Source organism: Natator depressus, chromosome 5 (assembly GCF_965152275.1).
Source record: "Natator depressus isolate rNatDep1 chromosome 5, rNatDep2.hap1, whole genome shotgun sequence".
Taxonomy (NCBI): Eukaryota; Metazoa; Chordata; order Testudines; family Cheloniidae; genus Natator; species Natator depressus.
Window position 1 is genome coordinate 50,860,483 of NC_134238.1, and position 20,138 is coordinate 50,880,620.

Genomic DNA, 20,138 nt, shown 5'->3' on the forward strand with positions numbered 1-20,138 from the left:
GTCTGAGGGATTGGAGCAAATGTGGTTGTATCGTAGAGCTTGGCTGTCGACAATGGATCGTGTGGTGTGGTCTGGGTGAAAGCTGGAGACATGTAGGTAGGAATAGTGGTCAGTAGGTTTCCGGTATAGGGTGGTGTTTATGTGACCATCGCTTATTAGCACCATAGTGACCAGGAAGTGGATCTCTTGTGTGGACTGGTCCAGGCTGAGGTTGATGGTGGGATGGAAATTGTTGAAATCATGGTGGAATTCCTCAAGGGCTTCTTTTCCATGGGTCCAGGTGATGAAGATGTCATCAGTGTAGCGCAAGTAAAGTAGGGGCATTAGGGGACAAGAGCTGAGGAAGCGTTGTTCTAAGTCAACCATAAAAATGTCGGCATACTGTGGGGCCATGCGGGTACACATAGCAGTGCCGCTGATTTGAAGGTATGCATTGTCCCCAAATGTGAAATAGTTATGGGTGAGGACAAAAGTCACAAAGTTCAGCCACCAGGTTTGCCGTGACATTATCGGGGATACTGTTCCTGATGGCTTGTAGTCCATCTTTGTGTGGAATGTTGGTGTATAGGGCTTCTACATTCATAGTGACCAGGATGGTGTTTTCAGGAAGATCACCGATGGATTGTAGTTTCCTCAGGAAGTCAGTGGTATCTCGAAGATAGCTGGGAGTTCTGGTAGCGTAGGGCCTGAGGAGGGAATCTACATAGCCAGACATTCCTGCTGTCAGGGTGCCAATGCCTGAGATGATGGGGTGTCCAGGATTTCCAGGTTTATGGATCTTGGGTAGCAGACAGAATACCCCAGGTTGGAGGTCCAGGGGTGTGTCTGTGCAGATTTGTTCTTGTGCTTTTTCAAGGAGTTTCTTGAGCAAATGGTGTAGTTTCTTTTGGTAACCCTCAGTGGGATCAGAGGGTAATGGCTTGTAAAAAGTGGTGTTGGAGAGCTGCCTAGTTTTCAGACAGCCCCGCAACCTGAAGCAAATACTCACCAGCAACCACACAACAGAACCACTAACCCAGGAACCTATCCTTGCAACAAAGCCCATTGCCAACTGTGTCTACATATCTATTCAGGGGACACAATCATAGTGCCTAATCACATCAGCCACACTATCAGAGGCTGGTTCACCTGCACACCTACCAATGTGATATATGCCATCATGTGCCAGCAATGCCCCTCTGCCATGTACATTGGTCAAACTGGACAGTCTCTATGTAAAAGAATAAATGGACACAAATCAGATGTCAAGAATTATAACATTAAAAACTCATCGGAGAACACTTCAATCTCTCTGGTCACTCGATTACAGACCTAAAAGTTGCAATTCTTCAACAAAAAAACTTCAAAAATAGACTCCAATGAGAAACTGCTGAATTGGAATTAATTTGCAAACTGGATACAATTAACTTAGGCTTGAATAAAGACTGGGAACGGATGGGTCATTACACAAAATAAAACTATTTCCCCATGTCTATTCTCCCACCCCCCACTGTTCCTCAGAAATTCTTGTCAACTGCTGGAAATGGCCCATCTTGATTATCACTACACAAGGTTTTTCCCCCCCAGCTCTCCTGTTGGTAATAGCTCTCCCTTAAGTGATCACTCTCATTACAGTGTGTACAGTAACACCCATTGTTTCATGTTCTCAATGTATATAAATCTCCCCACTCTATTTTCCACTGAATGCATCCGATGAAGTGAGCTCTCGCTCACGAAAGCTTATGCTCAAATAAATTTGTTAGTCTCTAAGGTGCCGAAAATACTCCTTTTCTTTTTGCGACTACAGACTAACATGGCTGCTACCCTGAAAGATTTCTAAGTATCCAGGAATATGTTGTGACAATTGGATCATCCTTTTTGTAGTTTACCATAATACAAGGAAAGAATATATCCTGAATATTTCATCAAGAACTACTTCACACTGCTGTGTTCGGAATATTTTAAATAAGAATATACATTGTCATAGAAATAAACAAAACATGCAAAGCAAAAACCAGAATTCTCTCTGGGCAAATAATATTTTTAAATAAGAAATCTTAAGTGCTGAGAATCATGGAAATATGGGAAACTTTGGGAGAACTTTCCTGTGTGTTCCTTCCTCTTGAGAGCATTGTTTGGTGGGGTTGAGCAATGCCAAATAGAAAAAACCAGGAAAGAATATTTGTCAACTGGTGACATAACTAGATGGTTTTTCGTGGTCATATACTACTGCGGTAGGGACTTCACTTCTGTGCTATTCTAGTTCTTATACCACACCCACCACCGTATCTATCTGCATGGCCTGGTATCTGAGTGCCTTCACTTGGCATTTAGATACCAGAGCTACTGGAAGGAGTAGCATATGCGGGCATGTCTACCACAGTATTTGGTGGAGGCTTTTTACAAAGGGGCGTAGGTAGGAATTTAAAATTTGAATCCATCTGGTTTATTCATTGCCCTGTGCCCACAGTATACTTCAGAAGCTTCCCGGGGGCCACATGCCCGGGTGTGCTATGAGCGCTAACCCAGGCGCCACAGCTGAATGGAGACAGCACAATGTTTATAAAAGACCTTCTAAGGAAGCCAGAAATTCTGCCAGTCGCCCAAGACCTGCTCCCCGCCGGCCCGGAGCTGTGTTTGCTCGGGGAGACGTGGCCTGCACCTATACTCACACCTGGACGCAGCGCTGCTTGCCTAGCTTTGCTCTACCCATAGTCCCCCTTCATTTAACGGGGAAGGGGAATGAAAACACGAGGAGCGGCTTTGCGGGCCGCGTACACCTGCACAATCGTCTCGCGCTTCCCGCCTTGAGCACCGCGGGGCTTGAGCGCGGCTCCGCCTAACTCGCCTGCGCGCACCGCAGCACGGGGACGTGCCCAGCGGGGTTCTTTCGTCCCGCCGGCGGCAGCGCGTGACGGGCGGGCTGCCGGCCAGGGCCTGACTGCAGGAACCGGCAGCGGCCCGGCCAATCCGGGGGCCGCCGCAGGAGCGCCGGACCTTTGGCTCCGCCCCCTGCTCCTCTCCTCCCCCCGCCCCTCGCCCTGTTCCGCCTCTTCCCCTGCAGGCCCCTCCCCCTGCTAGCTGGGCCGGAAGCCGGAGTCTGGCTGTGGATAGTGAGGTGAGCATGTTCCTCCTCCCCTCCCCCCACCCCGCGCGGAACTGGGCCGAGCCCCTCCGCGCCTCCTCCCCCTCCCCCCACCCCGCGCGGAACTGGGCCGAGCCCCTCCGCGCCTCCTCCCCCTCCCCCCACGGAACTGGGCCGAGCCCCTCCGCGCCTCCTCCCCCTCCCCCCACCCCGCGCGGAACTGGGCCGAGCCCCTCCGCGCTTCCTCCCCCTCCCCGCTTGGAACTGGGCCGAGCCCCTCCGCGACCCCCCATCTGAACCGGTTATATAATAATTGTTTGACCCTCAATTCCAATCACTGAAAATCTAAACTGATAAAAATAAAAAAGGCTTAAAATAAATACCAATGTCATAACAAAATAAATATCTAATTCTGTCAACTATAGGGAGGGCCCTACCAAATTCACCTCCATGAAAAACATGTCAGGGACCTTGAAATCTGGTCTCCCACCATGAAATCTGGTCTTTTACCCTATACTATAGAAGTTTCGTTGGGAGACCAGAGTTTCTCAAATTGGGGGTCCTGACCTAGAAGGAAGTTGTATGGGGGTTGTAAGATCATTGTAGGAGGATAGGAGGATTGCAGTATTGCCACTCTTACTTCTGTGCTGACTTCAGAGCAGGGCGGCTGGAGAGTAGCAACTGTTGGCCGGGTGACCAGCTCTGAAGGTGATGCCCCGCCAGCAGCAGTGCAGAAGTAAGGGTGGCAATACCATACCATGGCACCCTTACTTCTGCGCTGCTGCCTGCAGAGCTGGGCCCTAAGTGTGGCAATACCACACAGTGCCATCCTTACTTCTCCACTGCTGCTGGCCGCGGCTCTGCCTTCAAAGCTGTGCCCCAGGCCAGCAGCCACGGCTTTCCAACTGCCCAGCTCCCAAGGCAACTCCATTGCCTGCAGCAGTGCAGAAATAAGGTAAGCAGTATCGCAACAGTCCCCCTCCCCCAGTGATCTTGCAACCCCACCACATTTCCTTTTTGGGTTAGGACCCCAACAATTACAACACTGTGAAATTTTAGATTTAATTAGCGGAAATCTTGAAATTTACTATTTTTAAAATCCTATGACTGTGAAATTGACCAAAATGGACAGTGAATTTGGTAGGGCCCTAACAATAGGGTTTTGACCCACCCCCTCCCCTAGCAGATATGGAGAAGGGGTAAAACCTCCTCTAAGAGAATCTCGGGATGGGGATGTGTGCACATATGCATAGAGGGTAATTTGTATTTGAACGCAAAGAGCAACTGTAAGTGTTGTTTTCTTTTAATATTGTTACTGACAAAATTTCCTGTTTTTTCCTAAAGGTTTTCAGTAATCCGTTGGGTGTGTAACTCTCAATAGCGTTATCTGCTGAGGTTAGTAAACATTTCCCTTTACATGGTGGATCGCTCTCTCCGGTTTAAGGATGCAAAATATTCACAGACAGAGCTGAGTCCTAAATGGCGGCCTGTACCACATGAAGCTGAGGGACATGAACAAGAGGGGCCAGCGGGGCTGGTGCTTCCCCCGCTCCCCGTTACAGCTGCCCGAGGCGGCTTGCAGCTCTGCTAGCCAGTGTGCCTTATCCCCCTTGTCCTAATAGGCCAATGTCAATCTCTCTGACTGCAGGACAAGGGGATCCCACACTGAGGCCCCGCCAGGAGCACCAAGCTTGGGGTGCACTGCCAGGTGCTGGTGAGCTTGGCACCCCTGCGGGGTGGAGACTGGTGACTGCAGGCCGCGGGTCTGGCAACGCTGGGGTTGGCAATGCTCTGCTGGTTGGTATGTGCAGCCCCGCCCCCCCGAGTTGCTCCATCTAGGTTAAAACAGTCCCCAGCCCCACCCGCAACCAGCTCAGCTCTGCTTCTGATGAGTGACAGGAAGTGCAGAGCAGCATGTTGGGAAGTGTTTCCAGGGTGGTCGGACCCTGTCTCTCCCTCCCTGCGGGTCTCTACTACACTGGAGGCCTGGTCCTGACACCCTGTCTAGTATGTGCTTTGCTGTTCGCCTGAGCCCTGCCTGCCCCCCATGCAGGGAGCGGGGCTCAGGCCAACAGCAAGGGCCACGATGGGGCTTGGGTAAACCCCGCACAGTGTCCTGTTTTCCCTTTGGGAAATGTGATCACCCAACCCTGGGGCCTTCGCGCTGCACCAGTGGTGAGTGACTCTTGTGGGCTGCGGCCCCCTGGACTCTCATGTTCTGTATGGTCAAATCCCTCTGCATGGCTGTGAAGTCACAAGAGGCCAGTCCGTACTGAGGCTGTGTGTTGGTGGGGTGCTGGGCCCATGGTGGCTGTGGGTTGCCTTGCTCCCTCCACTCCCCGCCAGGGGCAGCCAGGGCTGCGTTGAACCTGGCTGCTGAAACCTGGACTGGGATCAGGCCCTAAACGCTGGGCCCCGTGACTGTCTCAGGCCTGTAGCGTTGGGGATGGGACTGCCTAATGCCCAAGTGGTGGGGTGGGGGCGCTGATAACCTCGCTGCTGAGGTCGCTTCCACACGCCCTCGCCCTGACCATGAGAGTGGCTCCAGCACCTCATGCTGCTCCCTGGGGAGGAGTTCGTGTGTGTGGAACTGGGTGGGCCAGATTAGCAGTGCCACACCCCTACCCCCTGGCGAGCAGCCCCATGTCTGGAGTCCTGTCTCCAGGCTGGGGAAGGCAGCACAGCCTGGTACCTGGGGAAGGGTCTGCTGGGAGCCATATACTAGTGCCTTAGGTCAGAAGAACCAGATTAATCTTTTGTGGGCCCTACCCCTGCCTGGCATTTTCCCACCACTTGCACCACTGGGGGAAGGGGCAGAGAGGAGTGAGCAGCAAGTGGGGCCGTGGGGAGGAGAGGCTGAGCGGGGGCAGGGCCGTGAAGCGTGGGCAGAGTCTGGAGCGGGGCCGTGGTCCAACGCCCTTGTAAACCCGGTACTGTAGGCCAGGGCTATACAGCAGCGGCACAGCCACAGCCCTGGGGCCATGCCGCAGTAGCTTAGACATCTCCTGTATCAACGGGAGGGGTTCTCCTGTTGCTGTAGTTAATCCACCTCTTCCACAGGTGGGAGCTAGGTGCACAGAAGAACTGTGCTGTTAGCCCAGCCATATTTACACTAGAGTTAGGCTGACCTAATTGTGGCACTAAAGGTGCAACCTTTTTCACAGCCCTGAGCAATATAGCTAGGTCGATCCAATTTTTAAGCATTCGATCTGGCCCAAAGTTGGCTGAAACAAAAGTGTAGATTATACATTAATGTGACGGTTTAGCTCCACCGACCCACCCAGCAGGGCAGTAACCTAGTGGTCCCAGATGCTTGAGCAAAGAGACATCTCAAGCTGTGGTACAAATGTAGAATTTTGTTTTTCTTTGGTTGGTGCCTTGTGCGGTGATTTTACATGATTTTATTTTTTAATAATGTTTTGTAGAATAGTGGTTCTCGGAGTCCCCGATCTTAAATTTAAATGTAGTCCTATCATGCTAAATTTTGTGCAAACTGATAAAAAGTCATGTACCCTGCCCAAAAGAACAAGTGTGACCTTCAGTATTTGCTTTAAAGGCTTGTAAAATATTCCAGAAGAAATAATGACCAGGTGGGCCCGTACTAGTACCACTCATAGCAAAAAGCCTCTGGATGCTACACCATGGGAAGATATGAAAAATGGATCCACCAGTGGAACAGTGAGGAATAAACAGCAAAATTATTCAAATACGCTTTCTTTAAAGAATGATCAAGTGAAGAAGAAGAATAAAAAGAAAAAGGACTATTTGAATGAAGATGTTAATGGATTCATGGAATACTTAAAACAGAGCTCACAGTTTATACATAATGGAAAGGTGAGAGCAGCCGACAGCCATGAGGTGAGGGAAGAAGTAGCAACAGCCTTGAAGAAAGACAAGCGTCGGGAGGGAAGAAGATTGAAGAGACAAGAGATGAAGAAAAACACCATGGTGAGATCTCTGTCCTGTTCTGCCCTTTCTCTTCAAGCTTTTGTTCATAAGTGTGTTCTAAGATTAAGGTAAAAGTAATTTAGGTACTTATATATAAGGTGTATAAATTGCAGAAAATTGTAGAAAAGTCTTAAGGCCTGCAGAATTCCAGTATAACTAATGTTAAGTTGCCCGCCTGTTTGGAATCCACAAAATGTACCAGACTTACTTTTTGAAGGAGGATGCACTCCTTCTGTAATGATCAGCTGTTGATCAGTGAATGCGCAATATGATATTCCTATATACACCTTTGTACAATCTTATAGATGGGTGAACAATGCCTATAATATTGGAGCTTGATCATCTCATTGGTTGTGGGTGCGGGTCTGTGACAACTATTCTGTTGCAAATTGGATTCATCCCCATTATATTCTAAGAATTTTCCCCTTAAGGCTGACTGTGTAAGATTCATAAAGTACTTATTACAGTGGAATTTTGTGGTCTTGCTTTCAGTGCCAGTTATTGAATCTTAGACCTTGAGATCATTATATGTCTTACTGGGTATTGGTGTGACTTTATTTTAAAGATCTAAGGACCAAAACTTATCTTGATTCCAAAGTCTAAAACTAGACCTTGCTGGGGTTCTTTTACCCTAAATATGTGTCTATGACACAGAGATTTCAGTTAACTTTAATTTTAATATGAAAAGTAGTTTGAAGAAAATAAAATTCTGTTGGAGGTAAATGCTGATTGTGTGTGTGTGGTATTAGCAGTAAATGTATCCTTTTAAAATATTCCTGGCTGTAAAAATACACAGCAAAACATGAGTTTCCATAGTCAGTTTAGTAATTCACATTTTATTTTTGAAGGTATGTTTTCACTGTAGGAAGCCTGGCCATGGAATTGCTGACTGCCCAGCTGTACTTGAAAGTCAGGATATGGGTACTGGAATCTGTTATCGATGTGGATCTACAGAGCATGAAATCACCAAGTGTAGAGCAAAAGTAGATCCAGCTCTTGGTATGTTTTTGGTTTTTTTTAATATCTACTTATCTCTCTTAAAGGAAGTGCTTTGTAAGGGTTTTCTGATCACTGAGAAGAGTTTCATTTTTAGTCAGTTTTGAGGACATGCATTACCTGTTAAAGTGGTTCCACATTACAGCAATATTGATTTATTTTCTGTAAAAACAATGACATTATCTGTAACTTTGGTGTTAAGGTTTAATATGCATTTTAATAAGAACAATTGGAATCTTACAGGGGAATTTCCGTATGCAAAATGTTTTATTTGTGGCGAGATGGGGCATCTGTCAAGGTCCTGTCCAGATAATCCTAAAGGACTATATGCTGAAGGTCAGTATAATTATTGCTGTAAACCAAACATTTGCCCTCTTATAATGGTGGTTAAATGTAGCAAAGAACAAGGTGACAGCTGCCAGGAATGAGAGAGTGTAGTGAAAAGAGCTCCTTGTAGAAGGTGGACTATGTACTTTGTGTAGGAAAAATTATGTCGCAACTGTAGAGTGTCTAGTGCATATCTTCATTAGCTAGTGATTGCCCCAAGTAACTGAGCATCAGCAGGATGAGTAGAAGAGCATAGGAGCTAAATTCAATTTGAAATTAAAAAAAGGGGTGTTCTCAGTGATTCTAATAGGAAAAAGACCCTTTGTATTTATGTACCTGGAGAAAGGGAGACACTCTAAACCTGTGGGGAGGAAGTGTATAGACTCTTTTGGCTAGAGAAACATTTTGAAAGCTAAATGAGCTGTTCAGTCCTCCCATTATATGTTGGATACATGAGTCTCTTCAGGTATTCCATGGCTGTTAGCCAAACAAGTTATTACTGCACTAAAATTCTATATTTAAATATGTGATGACACTGCAAAAAAATAAGGAAAGCTGCCTTTAACTTGTCCTTTTGGAATATAATTCATTCGGCCTGTGACGTCACATGTAGATCTGAAACATGCAGTGCCTCGGCATCCTCGTAATTGCAACATGTTCTTAGTGAAGGCTTTATGTTAGAAAAGGGACAACCTCAACTTAAATCACATTTCTGTCTGAAGTTGTTTAACATAAGAAAGGGATTAAAATAAAGTCTTTTTTTAATTTGATAATCCCTTTTTGTATAGTTAACTTTTTCGTTTCCCAGTATAATCAACTAGTTTGTAGATCTTTCACACTGTAACTTGGCAAAAATAGGGAAGTGACTAAAATCTCAGATTAGTTGGAGGACTCAGTCAGATGTATTTTAAATTGCTTTTAGCCTTTTTTGAATTGAGTAGATCTCAAGTAGATGTTGCCCCTTTAAAGGCTGGATTTTGTCCTCAGACATCCACATGCAACTCCCATTAACTTCAGAAGAAGTTGGTATATGCTGGTATCTTGGAACAGAATTTGTTCCTAAAAAAACAATGTCAGAATTTCAAATAGCTACTAAGTATTTCTAGGAAAATATAATTCAAATGACTCTTTGCAGTAACATTAATACTGGATTTGTGTATATCATTTGGCATCCGTAGATGAGAGTGCTTTACAAAAGAGGGTAAGTATAATTATTCCTATTTTATAGAGGGGAAACTGAGGCCCAGAGGTCAAATTACTACTCCAATGTCACAAAGCAGGTCTCCTATACACAGGACCTCGTTGTCTCAAGTTAACTTGAATTTTAGTCTATGAATGACCTCTGAGTTAGTCTCTAGAGGAAATTTTTATCTTAATTTGTGATATATAATATTCAATTTGTTTAACTTCTAAATTTTCTTGTTTCAAGTGAAGATCAGTCTTTATAACATGTTGACAAGTAATTAAAATATGCATAATGATAAAGCAAATATTATTTCCAGTTGTTAAGAAATAGCTTTGGATGTTACTTTCTTAATAGGAGGCTGCTGCAGACTTTGTGGATCTGTGGAACACTTTAAAAAAGATTGTCCAGAAAACCAGTACTCAGGTGAGATCCACGGGAGTATAGCTTGCATGTCAAAGTTTTAAAATATAAAGACAAATTATTCTGTTGTAATGATGAGACCTATAAAGGGGGCTTGAAAAATACACTCACCTAGTAGCAAATATGAAACTGTTTGGGAGGAATGGGGAGTGTAGGTGGGGTAAAGCAAACTGCAGAAATTGACAACTTTCATTATAAATGGTTCTAGCCCTTAACACACATGAAAATAGTGTTCCAAATATAAAATGAATGTGAACCAATAGAATGCTGTCTTCATGAGACAGTCTACACCAATGCCTTTACTTTCTCCAGGGGCTGCAGGGTGAAACTGACAAAATGGTCATTTTCCTGTGGGTAGCAGTGAAACTGAAAAAGTCAGTTTCAGAGTGGGAAAGTTTTGAGTGGCAGTTGGGTACTGGAGCTATTTGAGGAAGAGGATAAATCCAAAAATGGAGACTAGGGATCCTCCCTGTTCTACAGCAGTCAGGAAAGAGAGATTCTGATGAAGGGAGAATGGTGGGTCCTATAGACTTCTTAGTAGGGGGAAAAGAGGAGATATCTCTGGCTGCTGTAAGGGAGTTTGACATCTACTGCTAGGCAAGGCTGATACAAAAGATGGGGGGCCCCTGAGCAGGATCTAGGGACTACAGCCTGGTATAAATCCAATAGCTGAGGTTGGAGGAATGCACAGCTTGCTGTGGTGTTGCTCCTTAATTGCTGCTGGTGTGGGGGGAAGACACTTTACCAGTCTCTGGCTAACTGTTTTAGTTCTGCGCTAAAGGTTGTTGGTTAGCCCTTCTAAGCCCTACCAAATTCTGCCCAAGTTATTGTTTGTTCAAATATCTGGAAAAAATGAATTAAAAAATATCCTTACATTGTCTACTGATAACTCTGAAAATTCATCATTAGGTTTTATTTTCATTTACTTTTCTTTCCCCCTTACCGACCAGTGTTTCTTTATTATAAAATTGTCTGCATCTGGGAGATATGGTTTAATGATCATGCAGAGAATAGAGTCCAGGTATTCCTAATTTCTAATAGCTGTTAGGCTACTGCTTTGTTTTCTGAATATCTGTAATAGAGACTACAGGAAGGTGAAATCACAGGAGAGGGATTGTATGTTGTTATAGTGACTCAGTAATTCTGAGCTGCACACGTCCCCCTCCAAAAGTCTCTAGTGCCATTGGCTCTAAGATGCTGTCAGATTTCAATCATCAAATCCAGTTTCCTTCACCAGGATCTCTCACATTCTTCATCCATCACTACTAAATGTATATATTTTGATCATATAAATGTTATGTCAATTATTCGCAGTGTGCAGGGAGTACCTCTGTGCCGGCATCAGGTGTACATGAATAGCTGAAGTGTTTTAGTTGTTGAAGCATATTTTTGTCAAGTAGGATTTGTTGGAGGTTTCATAACCGGTGTATGATTGTCACAGATTTGTAATATAGAAGGGACGCTAGTGGTACTTGTGGTAATTTGGTCTTGAAATTTTTCCAAAGGTTAGCAGGCAGTATAGATTTTAATTAGATGTAGTTTAAACAAAAGCCGCTTCTGGTAACGTAAAACAAAAGAGATGTTTTTTTTAATGTTGGGGAGATCTGTAATGATTGATTCCAAGGCTCAAACCAAACCCATGTCACATAGCAGACTCCCATGGAGTGGAGTTAATTTCTCAGGAATCTGATTCCAACCCACTGAAAACTAAAACATAGAAACTGCCCAGTTCTAAATTAAAGAATGGCCCACCCTGGAATGGTTTGGGGCAGTCCTAGCTTTCACAAGAAAGACTTACACAGAAGTAAACAGGCTATGGAGGCACAGGTAGGGCCTTGTCTACACTACAAAGTTTTGTCCGCAAAAGCTGCCTTTTGCCAACAAAATAGGGAAAGTGTACACAGTACAAAGCTACTTTTGGTGGCAAAAACAAAACCACCTCAGTGAGAGGCATAGAGCCTTTTGTGGCAAAGTTAAGCGACAAAGCACCAGTGTAGCCACTGCTGCTTGTCTTTTCCACAGACCTGGCTTCCACCAGTATCCCACAATGCCTGCTATGACTGCTCTGCTCACTGTTTTGATCTCAGCTGCCCTGCAGGCATGTGTCCCTCCCCTTCCAAAGCTCTGGGGAAGTATCTGAGAGCTGAGCCTGCTGCTGCTTTTGGGAGAAAAAAGAGGAAATCATTAATGTGGCATGCTCCTGTTCTGCCCTGCTCTGGGAACTCAGCAGCAGGCGGACTGCTGCTTGGGGGGGTGGGGGGTGCAGGGTGAGACTGCTGTGCTGCTTTGACATTCCTCAGCAGGCTCCGGATGCTGCTCCAAGCAGCTGAGGAGGCTGTGCGAGAACTCAGAGGGAAACACAGAACGGCAGGCAGGCAGAGCGGGCTGCTTCGGGAGAGACTGCTGTGCTGAACAGAGCTGAGGGCTGATGTGGGAAGGGGGTGTCCCCCTCCCACTGCCTCAGGATAGGTCAGTCAGCCTGCTTTCTCCACTGCCCCAGACACACCACTCTCCTCTTCTTCCCCCCACACCCTTCAGTTGAAAAAGCAGCTGACAATCTACTAGGATGCTCCTGGAATGATGGGATTGAGAAACCTGCATTATGTGATGCTGTATCTGCCCCATGAGGCATTGCAAAGCCTTCTTAAAGCACCCTGCCGCCAGTTGCTCAGTGGGATACTACCACAGTGCACTGCTCTCTGTGTTGATGCAAGAGCTGTCACTGTGGATGTGCTCTGGCGACACAAGGAGCTAGCGTGAACATGCAACAGCGGTTTTAAGTAAAGCGCTTTAATTAAAGCAGCATAACTTTTGCCGACACAACTTTATAGTGTAGACAAGGTAAGTGTAAGATGTTCTAGGGCAAACAGAATCTAATGAGTGCTACTGAAAGCTTCCCTGCCTGGAGCCCCACTGTGAGTGATGCACAGGACTTGGGAATGCAGCTCAAAACTTCTGAATAGCTGTGTATATTGGGGCTGTGTATACCCCATGTCCATGCCCTTGTGTGTTTCTCTACCCCACGTCAGGGTCTATTATATTGCAGTTGTGATTGCTTTGCTGTTCCTTTTGATCACCGTAAGTACTGAGCAGAGGAACTCCTTGGTATATTTCGGGTCATTATTTTTTCTTTGTTTGTGGGATGGTCAGCTAGTGTTAGGATTTTTAGTCCCATTGGATAGTTAGTTTCAAGGCTGAGCAATTCCCACACTCCTGTGGACCTTATCTAAGGTGGCCAAAGCCCAGTCTACCCACTTCAAGTAGTGCCCCTCTTGTAGTGGCATTGGATCAGTGATGACACAGGAGGATTACATTCCTAGTTACTGTTCTAGCCCAGACCATCTTAGAGGGGGTTGTGAGTGTGTCCTATGGCCCAGTAGAATACAGGACTCCCCTAGATACCATGCCTATCAGGGGTGTCACGGCATTGGTGTCTGGACACTCTTTGATACTGCTGGTGTTGATGCCTTGACACTGAGCACCACTACATTGCCCATACTGATATCACGTGTTTGTGGGTTGATGGGCTCTTCCTCTGGAGCCCTGATGTCAGACTCCTGGTATCCAGTGCCTCAGCAGTAAGTTCTTCTATTATGTAGTTGTTCTGCAGTATGACTCTTCAGGGGGGAGTCCTGAGGACGTAGGCAGGGTACATGTGCGGCCCTAATGGCTGGGTACTGTTCAGACATTCTGACCAAGGTGGTCGTATCCGCTACAACATGGATTCATGTGGGCAATAGTCTTGTGTTACTTTGTTTAAGTAACCATTTTTTATATACCATGGAAAAAACACAAACTTTCTGTCAGGCTGGCACACAAGTAGAAATTGGAGAAGTTTCAATAGGAGAGAAGGAATTTTGTAGTGAAATCAACAGCAGTGCTCTGCGAACCCTTGTGAATGACAGACTGTCACTATGTGAGTGGCAGCCTTTAGTTGATGAATGTGGTTTTCATTTAGCAGTGTTGGTATTCATGTATGTCAGAAGGCAGGAGAGCATCACTAAACAGTGTGCTTACTCCATGCAATTCCTATACTGCAGGAGATATGAGAGTCAAAGGTTTAGCGATTAGATGCCTACACCTTGAAATATATAGCTTCTGTGAGATACTTAATGGCAACTGACAAATAGCATTTTGTTTGCAGAAGTACACTGCATATCCCAATCTAGAAAAATGTGGATCTCTCTCAGGAGACTAAATTATATATATATATATACGAAGCTGAACTGGAATTCTCCATGGTTGGAAAACACATCCATAACGAAGACTGACAGTTAGATGCTGTGTAATTTCACAGGAGACCTGTTAAAACTCACACTGATATTTAAAAACAAGCACTGCTGCTTACAAAACTGTTAGAATTCGTTGAATCTATAATGATATGCTGTGGATAAGAATGAAGAGAGAAAATTTTGTAATCAGTTTGCATCGTGCAAAGTACTCTTTGTGAGTGGGGATAAATTAAGATAACCGATACTCCCAAGACTCAGGGTTACAGTCAGTTACTAAAAGAAAAGGAGTACTTGTGGCACCTTAGAGACTAACCAATTTATTTGAGCATAAGCTTTTGTGAGCTACAGCTCACTTCATCGGATGCATAAAGTGGGAAGTACAGTGAGGAGATTTTATATACACACAGACCATGAAAAAATACACATTGTAAAGAGAGTGATCACTTAAAATGAGTTATTACCAGCAGGAGAGTGGGGTGGGGGGAGAGAAAACCTTTTGAAGTGATAATCAAGGTGGGCCATTTCCAGCACATTTCCAAGAGTTAACAAGAACGTCTGAGGAACAGTGGGGGGAGGAATAAACAAGGGGAAATAGTTTTACTTAGTATAATGACTCAACCACTCCCAGTCTCTATTCAAGCCTAAGTTAATTGTATCCAATTTTCAAATTAATTCCAATTCAGCAGTGTCTTGTTGGAGTCTGTTTTAGAAGTTTTTTTGTTGAAGGACAGTCACTTTGAGATCAGAAATCGAGTGACCAGAGAGATTGAAGTGTTCTCCGACTGGTTTATGAATGTTATAATTCTTGACATCTGATTTGTGTCCATTTATTCTTTTACGTAGAGACTGTCCAGTTTGCCCAGTGTACATGGCAGAGGGGCATTGCTGGCACATGATGGCATAAATCACATTGGTAGATGTGCAGGTGAATGAGCCTCTGATAGTGTGGCTGATGTGATTAGGCCCTATGATGGTGTCCCCTGAATAGATATGTGGGCACAGTTGGCAACGGGCTTTGTTGCAAGGATAGGTTCCTGGGTTAGTGGTTCTGTTGTGTGGTGTGTGGTTGCTGGTGAGTATTTGCTTCAGGTTGGGGGGCTGTCTGTAGGCAAGGACTGGCCTGTCTCCCAGGATTTGTGAGAGTGATGGGTCGTCCTTCAGGATAGGTTGTAGATCCTTGATAATGCGTTGGAGAGGTTTTAGTTGGGGGCTGAAGGTGACGGCTAGTGACGTTCTGTTATTTTCTTTGTTGGGCCTGTCCTGTAGTAGGTGACTTCTGGGTACTCTTCTGGCTCTGTCAATCAGTTACTAAAACACACACCATTTCCCCTGGTGACTCTTATTCAGATGCAGTTAGGGTATGCCAGAGCTGGCTGTTACTTGTTTTAGACACTGGAACTGCCACATATGCACTGAAATTAGTATAGGTTACTGATAACTAACATGTCCATGTAATATTTTCAGCACATTCTGACTAGCTGGCCTCCAAAAATTGAACTGCTGTACAGAAGAAAAATATAGCATGCCAATGAGCTACGTGTTTAGGAGGGATATGTTAACTGGTATTGAATGGAGTAAAGTGTGGAAAGATGCTCTCATAATTTAAAAGAGTCAAGAGATCAGCCATGCCACAAACTTCTTGCATGACCATTGGCAGATCATTCTGCCTTAATATCCCAATCTATACAATGGGGATGATATTTACCTACTCTCTAGGCATGCTAAGGCTTATTTAATGTTGGTTAATTACAATGAGGCCTTTGTGGAAGGTGTTGGAGGGGAAAGAAAGTATTATAGTTAACCCACTTTGGTGGTGATAGGTGAGGGCCTAATTTGACAATCTTGGTGAGTCCCCTGCTGAGAAAATATACCCTTATATAGCGTGTTCCGTGTTTTGGGGTTTTTTTAAAGTTACAATATTTACTGAACCCTAATAATGCTTTGGGAGATAGCTGAGTTTGCAGAATAGAGGTTAAACAACTTGCCTAAGGACGTGGAGAGTTTGTCAGAGCTAGAATTAAAATGCAAGACATCCTGACTGAGAGGATGTCGCCCAGTGGTTTAGCCACAAGACCGTTCAAAGTGAAAATCTGGGATATAACCAATGGAGTTTTACATAATCTATTTTGCCTCTCTTGCTTCACAGATCAAGCAGTAACAGTTGGTCGATGGTCCTGTGGAATGAGTGCAGATTACGAAGAAATTCTAGAGAGCCCTAAACCACAAAAACCAAAAGTAAAAGTACCAAAAGTTGTTAATTTTTGATAACTGCTCTTGGCTCTCAGACTATATTAAACATCATTTGTCTTCTGAGTGGTCACTGGCTTATACAACTGAAAGATAAAGCTGGGTTCCTTAGGCCAAATTCAGCCCTAGCATAGTGGGCATAACTCCACTGACACCTACTTACATTGATTCTGGCTTCAATAAACCAGCTGGATCGCATGACTTCCTGTGTATTCACAATTTTCTACAAACCCCCTCTCCCACCAACCTTAAATGGTGATCACTTAAAAACCTAAACAGTGCTTAAATGAAGGTGTCCTGGGGAGAAAAGGTAATACAGCAAACAAATGGTTTTTTAAAAATGCTGGTTCATAGCTGTCATGGTTCAGGGCTAACTGCACCACTGGCCCCTCTCCAGTCTCTCTGAATGTGCTCATTAAATCTCAGACTTCATGCTTTCAACTCTCTCAGGGTGGAATGGCACAATTCTCCCACTCTTAGATTGGGGATCTGGGCTGCCGTGCTCCGTGTACCAACTATTCTCACCCCTACAGGTCTGCTTGTGTTCAGCACAGTCTCCTTAAAGTATTGTTTATGAACACATCCCTTCAGCAAAAAAAAATTAAAGCAAAAAAAGGCCAACACATATGAAACCTCAATTATGCAGCTTCACTTACTGTCCCCAGTAACACTTGGATAGTCAGTTATACTCTACTGCAAAACTTCTAGAAGCCACCCCAGATTTATTAATGTTTTACAAAATGGTGGGTCTAGAGCCACAAAATGTACTATGGATGGCCAGTGGTGTACTATGGGTGCCAAGACTGATTTGATGCATTCAGTATTAAATCTGAATTGCTAAAGCATTTACAGACAAAGTAGTTCTGTGCACCTTAGAGGGTGTCAAGGATCCCCCTCTCATCAAAATCTTAAAGTTTGAATTAGAACTCTAATTATGAGATACTGTACTAAACTTTAAAGTAGCTTTGTCATAGTTAATCTTTGAAGGATAAGTATGTAGTGATCAAGATGTTCACTTAACTTCCTATTTTAACATGTCCTTTTATGAATGTGTTATGACCCTTCTTAAGGTGATCTTCATGCGCTTTGAAAGATGGCATGGCATAGCAGGCTCTTTTGGGCCAAGTCCTGGCTTATTGCTGCCTTGGAATGTACGGTTTCTTGTGGTAAATCCGAATACACGAACGTATTGTTTAAATGCTTCCTTATTTATACATTTTGCTTAAAATTAACTATTTTTATAAAATATATTAAAAGTTTGAATTTTCTATAATGGTAGTTGCATTTTTCCTAATGATTTCCCTGGTTTTGGTTGTCTTCTTCCACAGAATAGCTTTCCTTTTAATGACAGGTTTCAGAGTAGCAGCTGTGTTAGTCTGTATTCGCAAAAAGAAAAGGAGTACTAGTGGCACCTAGTACTCCTTTTCTTTTTCCTTTTAATGCATCTTTGGACTAAGTCTCTCTGGATTTTAGGAAATAAATGTGTATGCATCTGGCTCATCAATGGCTCAACAGCTTTCAAAAAGTACATAAATACGATTTACAAAAGCCAAAGAAAACAAACCCAAAATGGAAGTAAATACCAGGAACCACCTGACTGCCTGATGCCTTATAGCGATTAACTACAGAAACCTAACAGGGAGGGAAAGCACAGAATAAACACTAGGTTGAATCTTTTAAAGCTTTGACTGAGATTTCAGCAGGTGCATTGGTATTTGGTTTACAGTACGGAGTGGGGAGTGGCATCTGAGAGAGAACATTACAAATGTACTGGAAGTAGATAGTGTGTAGCCGAACTTTATACATCCCCTATGCAAGGAGCTGCTAAAGCAGCCTGAGGATTGCCCAGATTTGTGCTCCCTGCTGCCATCGTCCCCATGAGTGTTTCAGTAGTGGGGAAGGGCACAGCACTGCTCTGGCTATATCTACTCACATTCCCAACATGTCCCTCCAGGCCCATTCCTTCACCAGCGATATCTAGAAGGTGATGGGCATCACAGAGCTGACTTGGCACCTTATAGGGAGCTGTGCTGGGAGAATTCACCAGAGTGGGGCCATGCAAACGCTTTGCAGAAGCATCTCTGGTGTAATGTGGCTGAAGCACAAAACTGCATTCTCTCTCCCTCCCCCTCCTCATTAGTAATTGAGCACTCCCACTATATTATACACCAGGCAAATACAAAATTAGAATAAGTAACCAATGTTAGTTTTCAATCAGTGCTTCAGCGTGTCGGGAGCACTTCTGTGTGGCTGTTTTTAAGTAAAGTAAGAAAGTGAATAGTGTAACCCTAACCGACAGGCAACACTACTGGATGTTTACGGATCTATTTCACTTCTGATGTAAATTGGAACAATTCCTCTGTGGTCTGTAGAGTTATACCTGCTTAAGGCAGTAGTGACTGGAGTGTGAAGTCACCAAATGCTTAGGCAGCTGTGGAGCAACCTGACTGCATCAGTGGGAAACGTCTATGCAAGAACTAAGGAACCCCTAGAAACACTGGATTGTGCAGGTTCTCTGCCTGAGATTCAGGGTAGCTGTACTGGACTGGGACCCATAAGTTGCTGGGGCCTTTTTGGCTTTTGCATAGTCAGTGCAAAGGGATCCTGGGACACTGCTTCGACTCAACACTTAGAGCCAAATTTTGGCATTAAAGAAGCCCCTCGTGGTTCACCTGGGATTTTTGGAGGGGGAGTGGGGTGGTTCCTTCCTCTTCCCTGCAAGTTTCCCCTCCGTTTGTGTGATTTCCCAACCATGTTTTTGCTTCCCATAGGTCATTTTTAGACAACTACCCACAGCTAGATGCTATAGTGGTGCCTTGGTGTCTCGCACTCAGGTAGACTCCTTACATCCTCTATCACTGTGCAAGGGGTGTCTAAATTAGTGGAACAGGTGTGTGTGTGTGTGTGGGGGGGGTGAATAAAACCACCCAAATGACTGATGATGAGCCTAAGGGTAACATTTTTGAGGGCATCTCAGTCTGATTTTTCAAAAGTCACGGGGGCCTATATTCTCAAGGCTAGTGAGTTAGGTGCCTAAATACTTTTGAGGAGCTGGGCCTAGGTGACTTTGGAAAATGTAACACTCATATGTTGGTGGAGTGGCTATAAAGAGGCCTGAAAGAGTCTTCGTGAGTGTAAAGCAGTCTGAATTAGTGTTAGAAGACCAGATCCTAGCTCCTGTTCCATAGTGCAAAATGGGGTGGAAACTGGTTGCGTTTTCTCAGCAGGGAGAAGATCCCAGCAGGCCCAGAGCTGATGTCACTGGCACCAATGCCAGATGCTCCTACAGCTGTCAACATAGGGGCTGGGGAGGGGGTGTGGCTCAAGTACTATGTGTTCTGGCTATCCCAAGCTGCTGAACAGCTCCTTAGGCGACTTTTGCGAGCCAGCCCAATATGAGAGAGCCCCATGGCTGCTCAAAACTGCTCAGGGCATAAAGCTGGGATGAAAATCAGGGAGCAGTAACCAGCTCCCTTGTATTGCCCCCTGCCCTCCCATCTCTGCTACCTGCAACAGAGGAGCTGGGGACAGAGGTACCAGTAACACTACCTTATACATCCCTTTTTATTAGGGCTTGATCCAGCTGTAGTTGAAATCAATAGGAGCCTTTCCATTGACTTCAGTGGACGCTGGATAGGGTATTAACCTCTCAGAAGGTCTGAATGCAACAAAGCATGAGCCTCTACTGCAATCCTGAGGTGCACCAACATGATTCCTG

General features: G+C 44.8%; 1 protein-coding gene across 1 annotated transcript; it reads left to right on the top strand.

Moving 5' to 3' along the window:
- Positions 1-3,029: 3,029 nt before the first annotated feature.
- On the top strand, positions 3,030-17,600 carry ZCCHC9 (zinc finger CCHC-type containing 9). The gene is made up of 7 exons (XM_074952802.1): positions 3,030-3,097; positions 4,409-4,459; positions 6,621-7,012; positions 7,861-8,011; positions 8,252-8,344; positions 9,876-9,944; positions 16,320-17,600. The coding sequence occupies exons 3-7, from the start codon at positions 6,647-6,649 to the stop codon at positions 16,436-16,438; spliced, it is 798 nt and encodes a 265-aa protein (XP_074808903.1). The 5' UTR covers positions 3,030-3,097; positions 4,409-4,459; positions 6,621-6,646; the 3' UTR covers positions 16,439-17,600.
- The last annotated feature ends 2,538 nt before the right edge of the window (positions 17,601-20,138 follow it).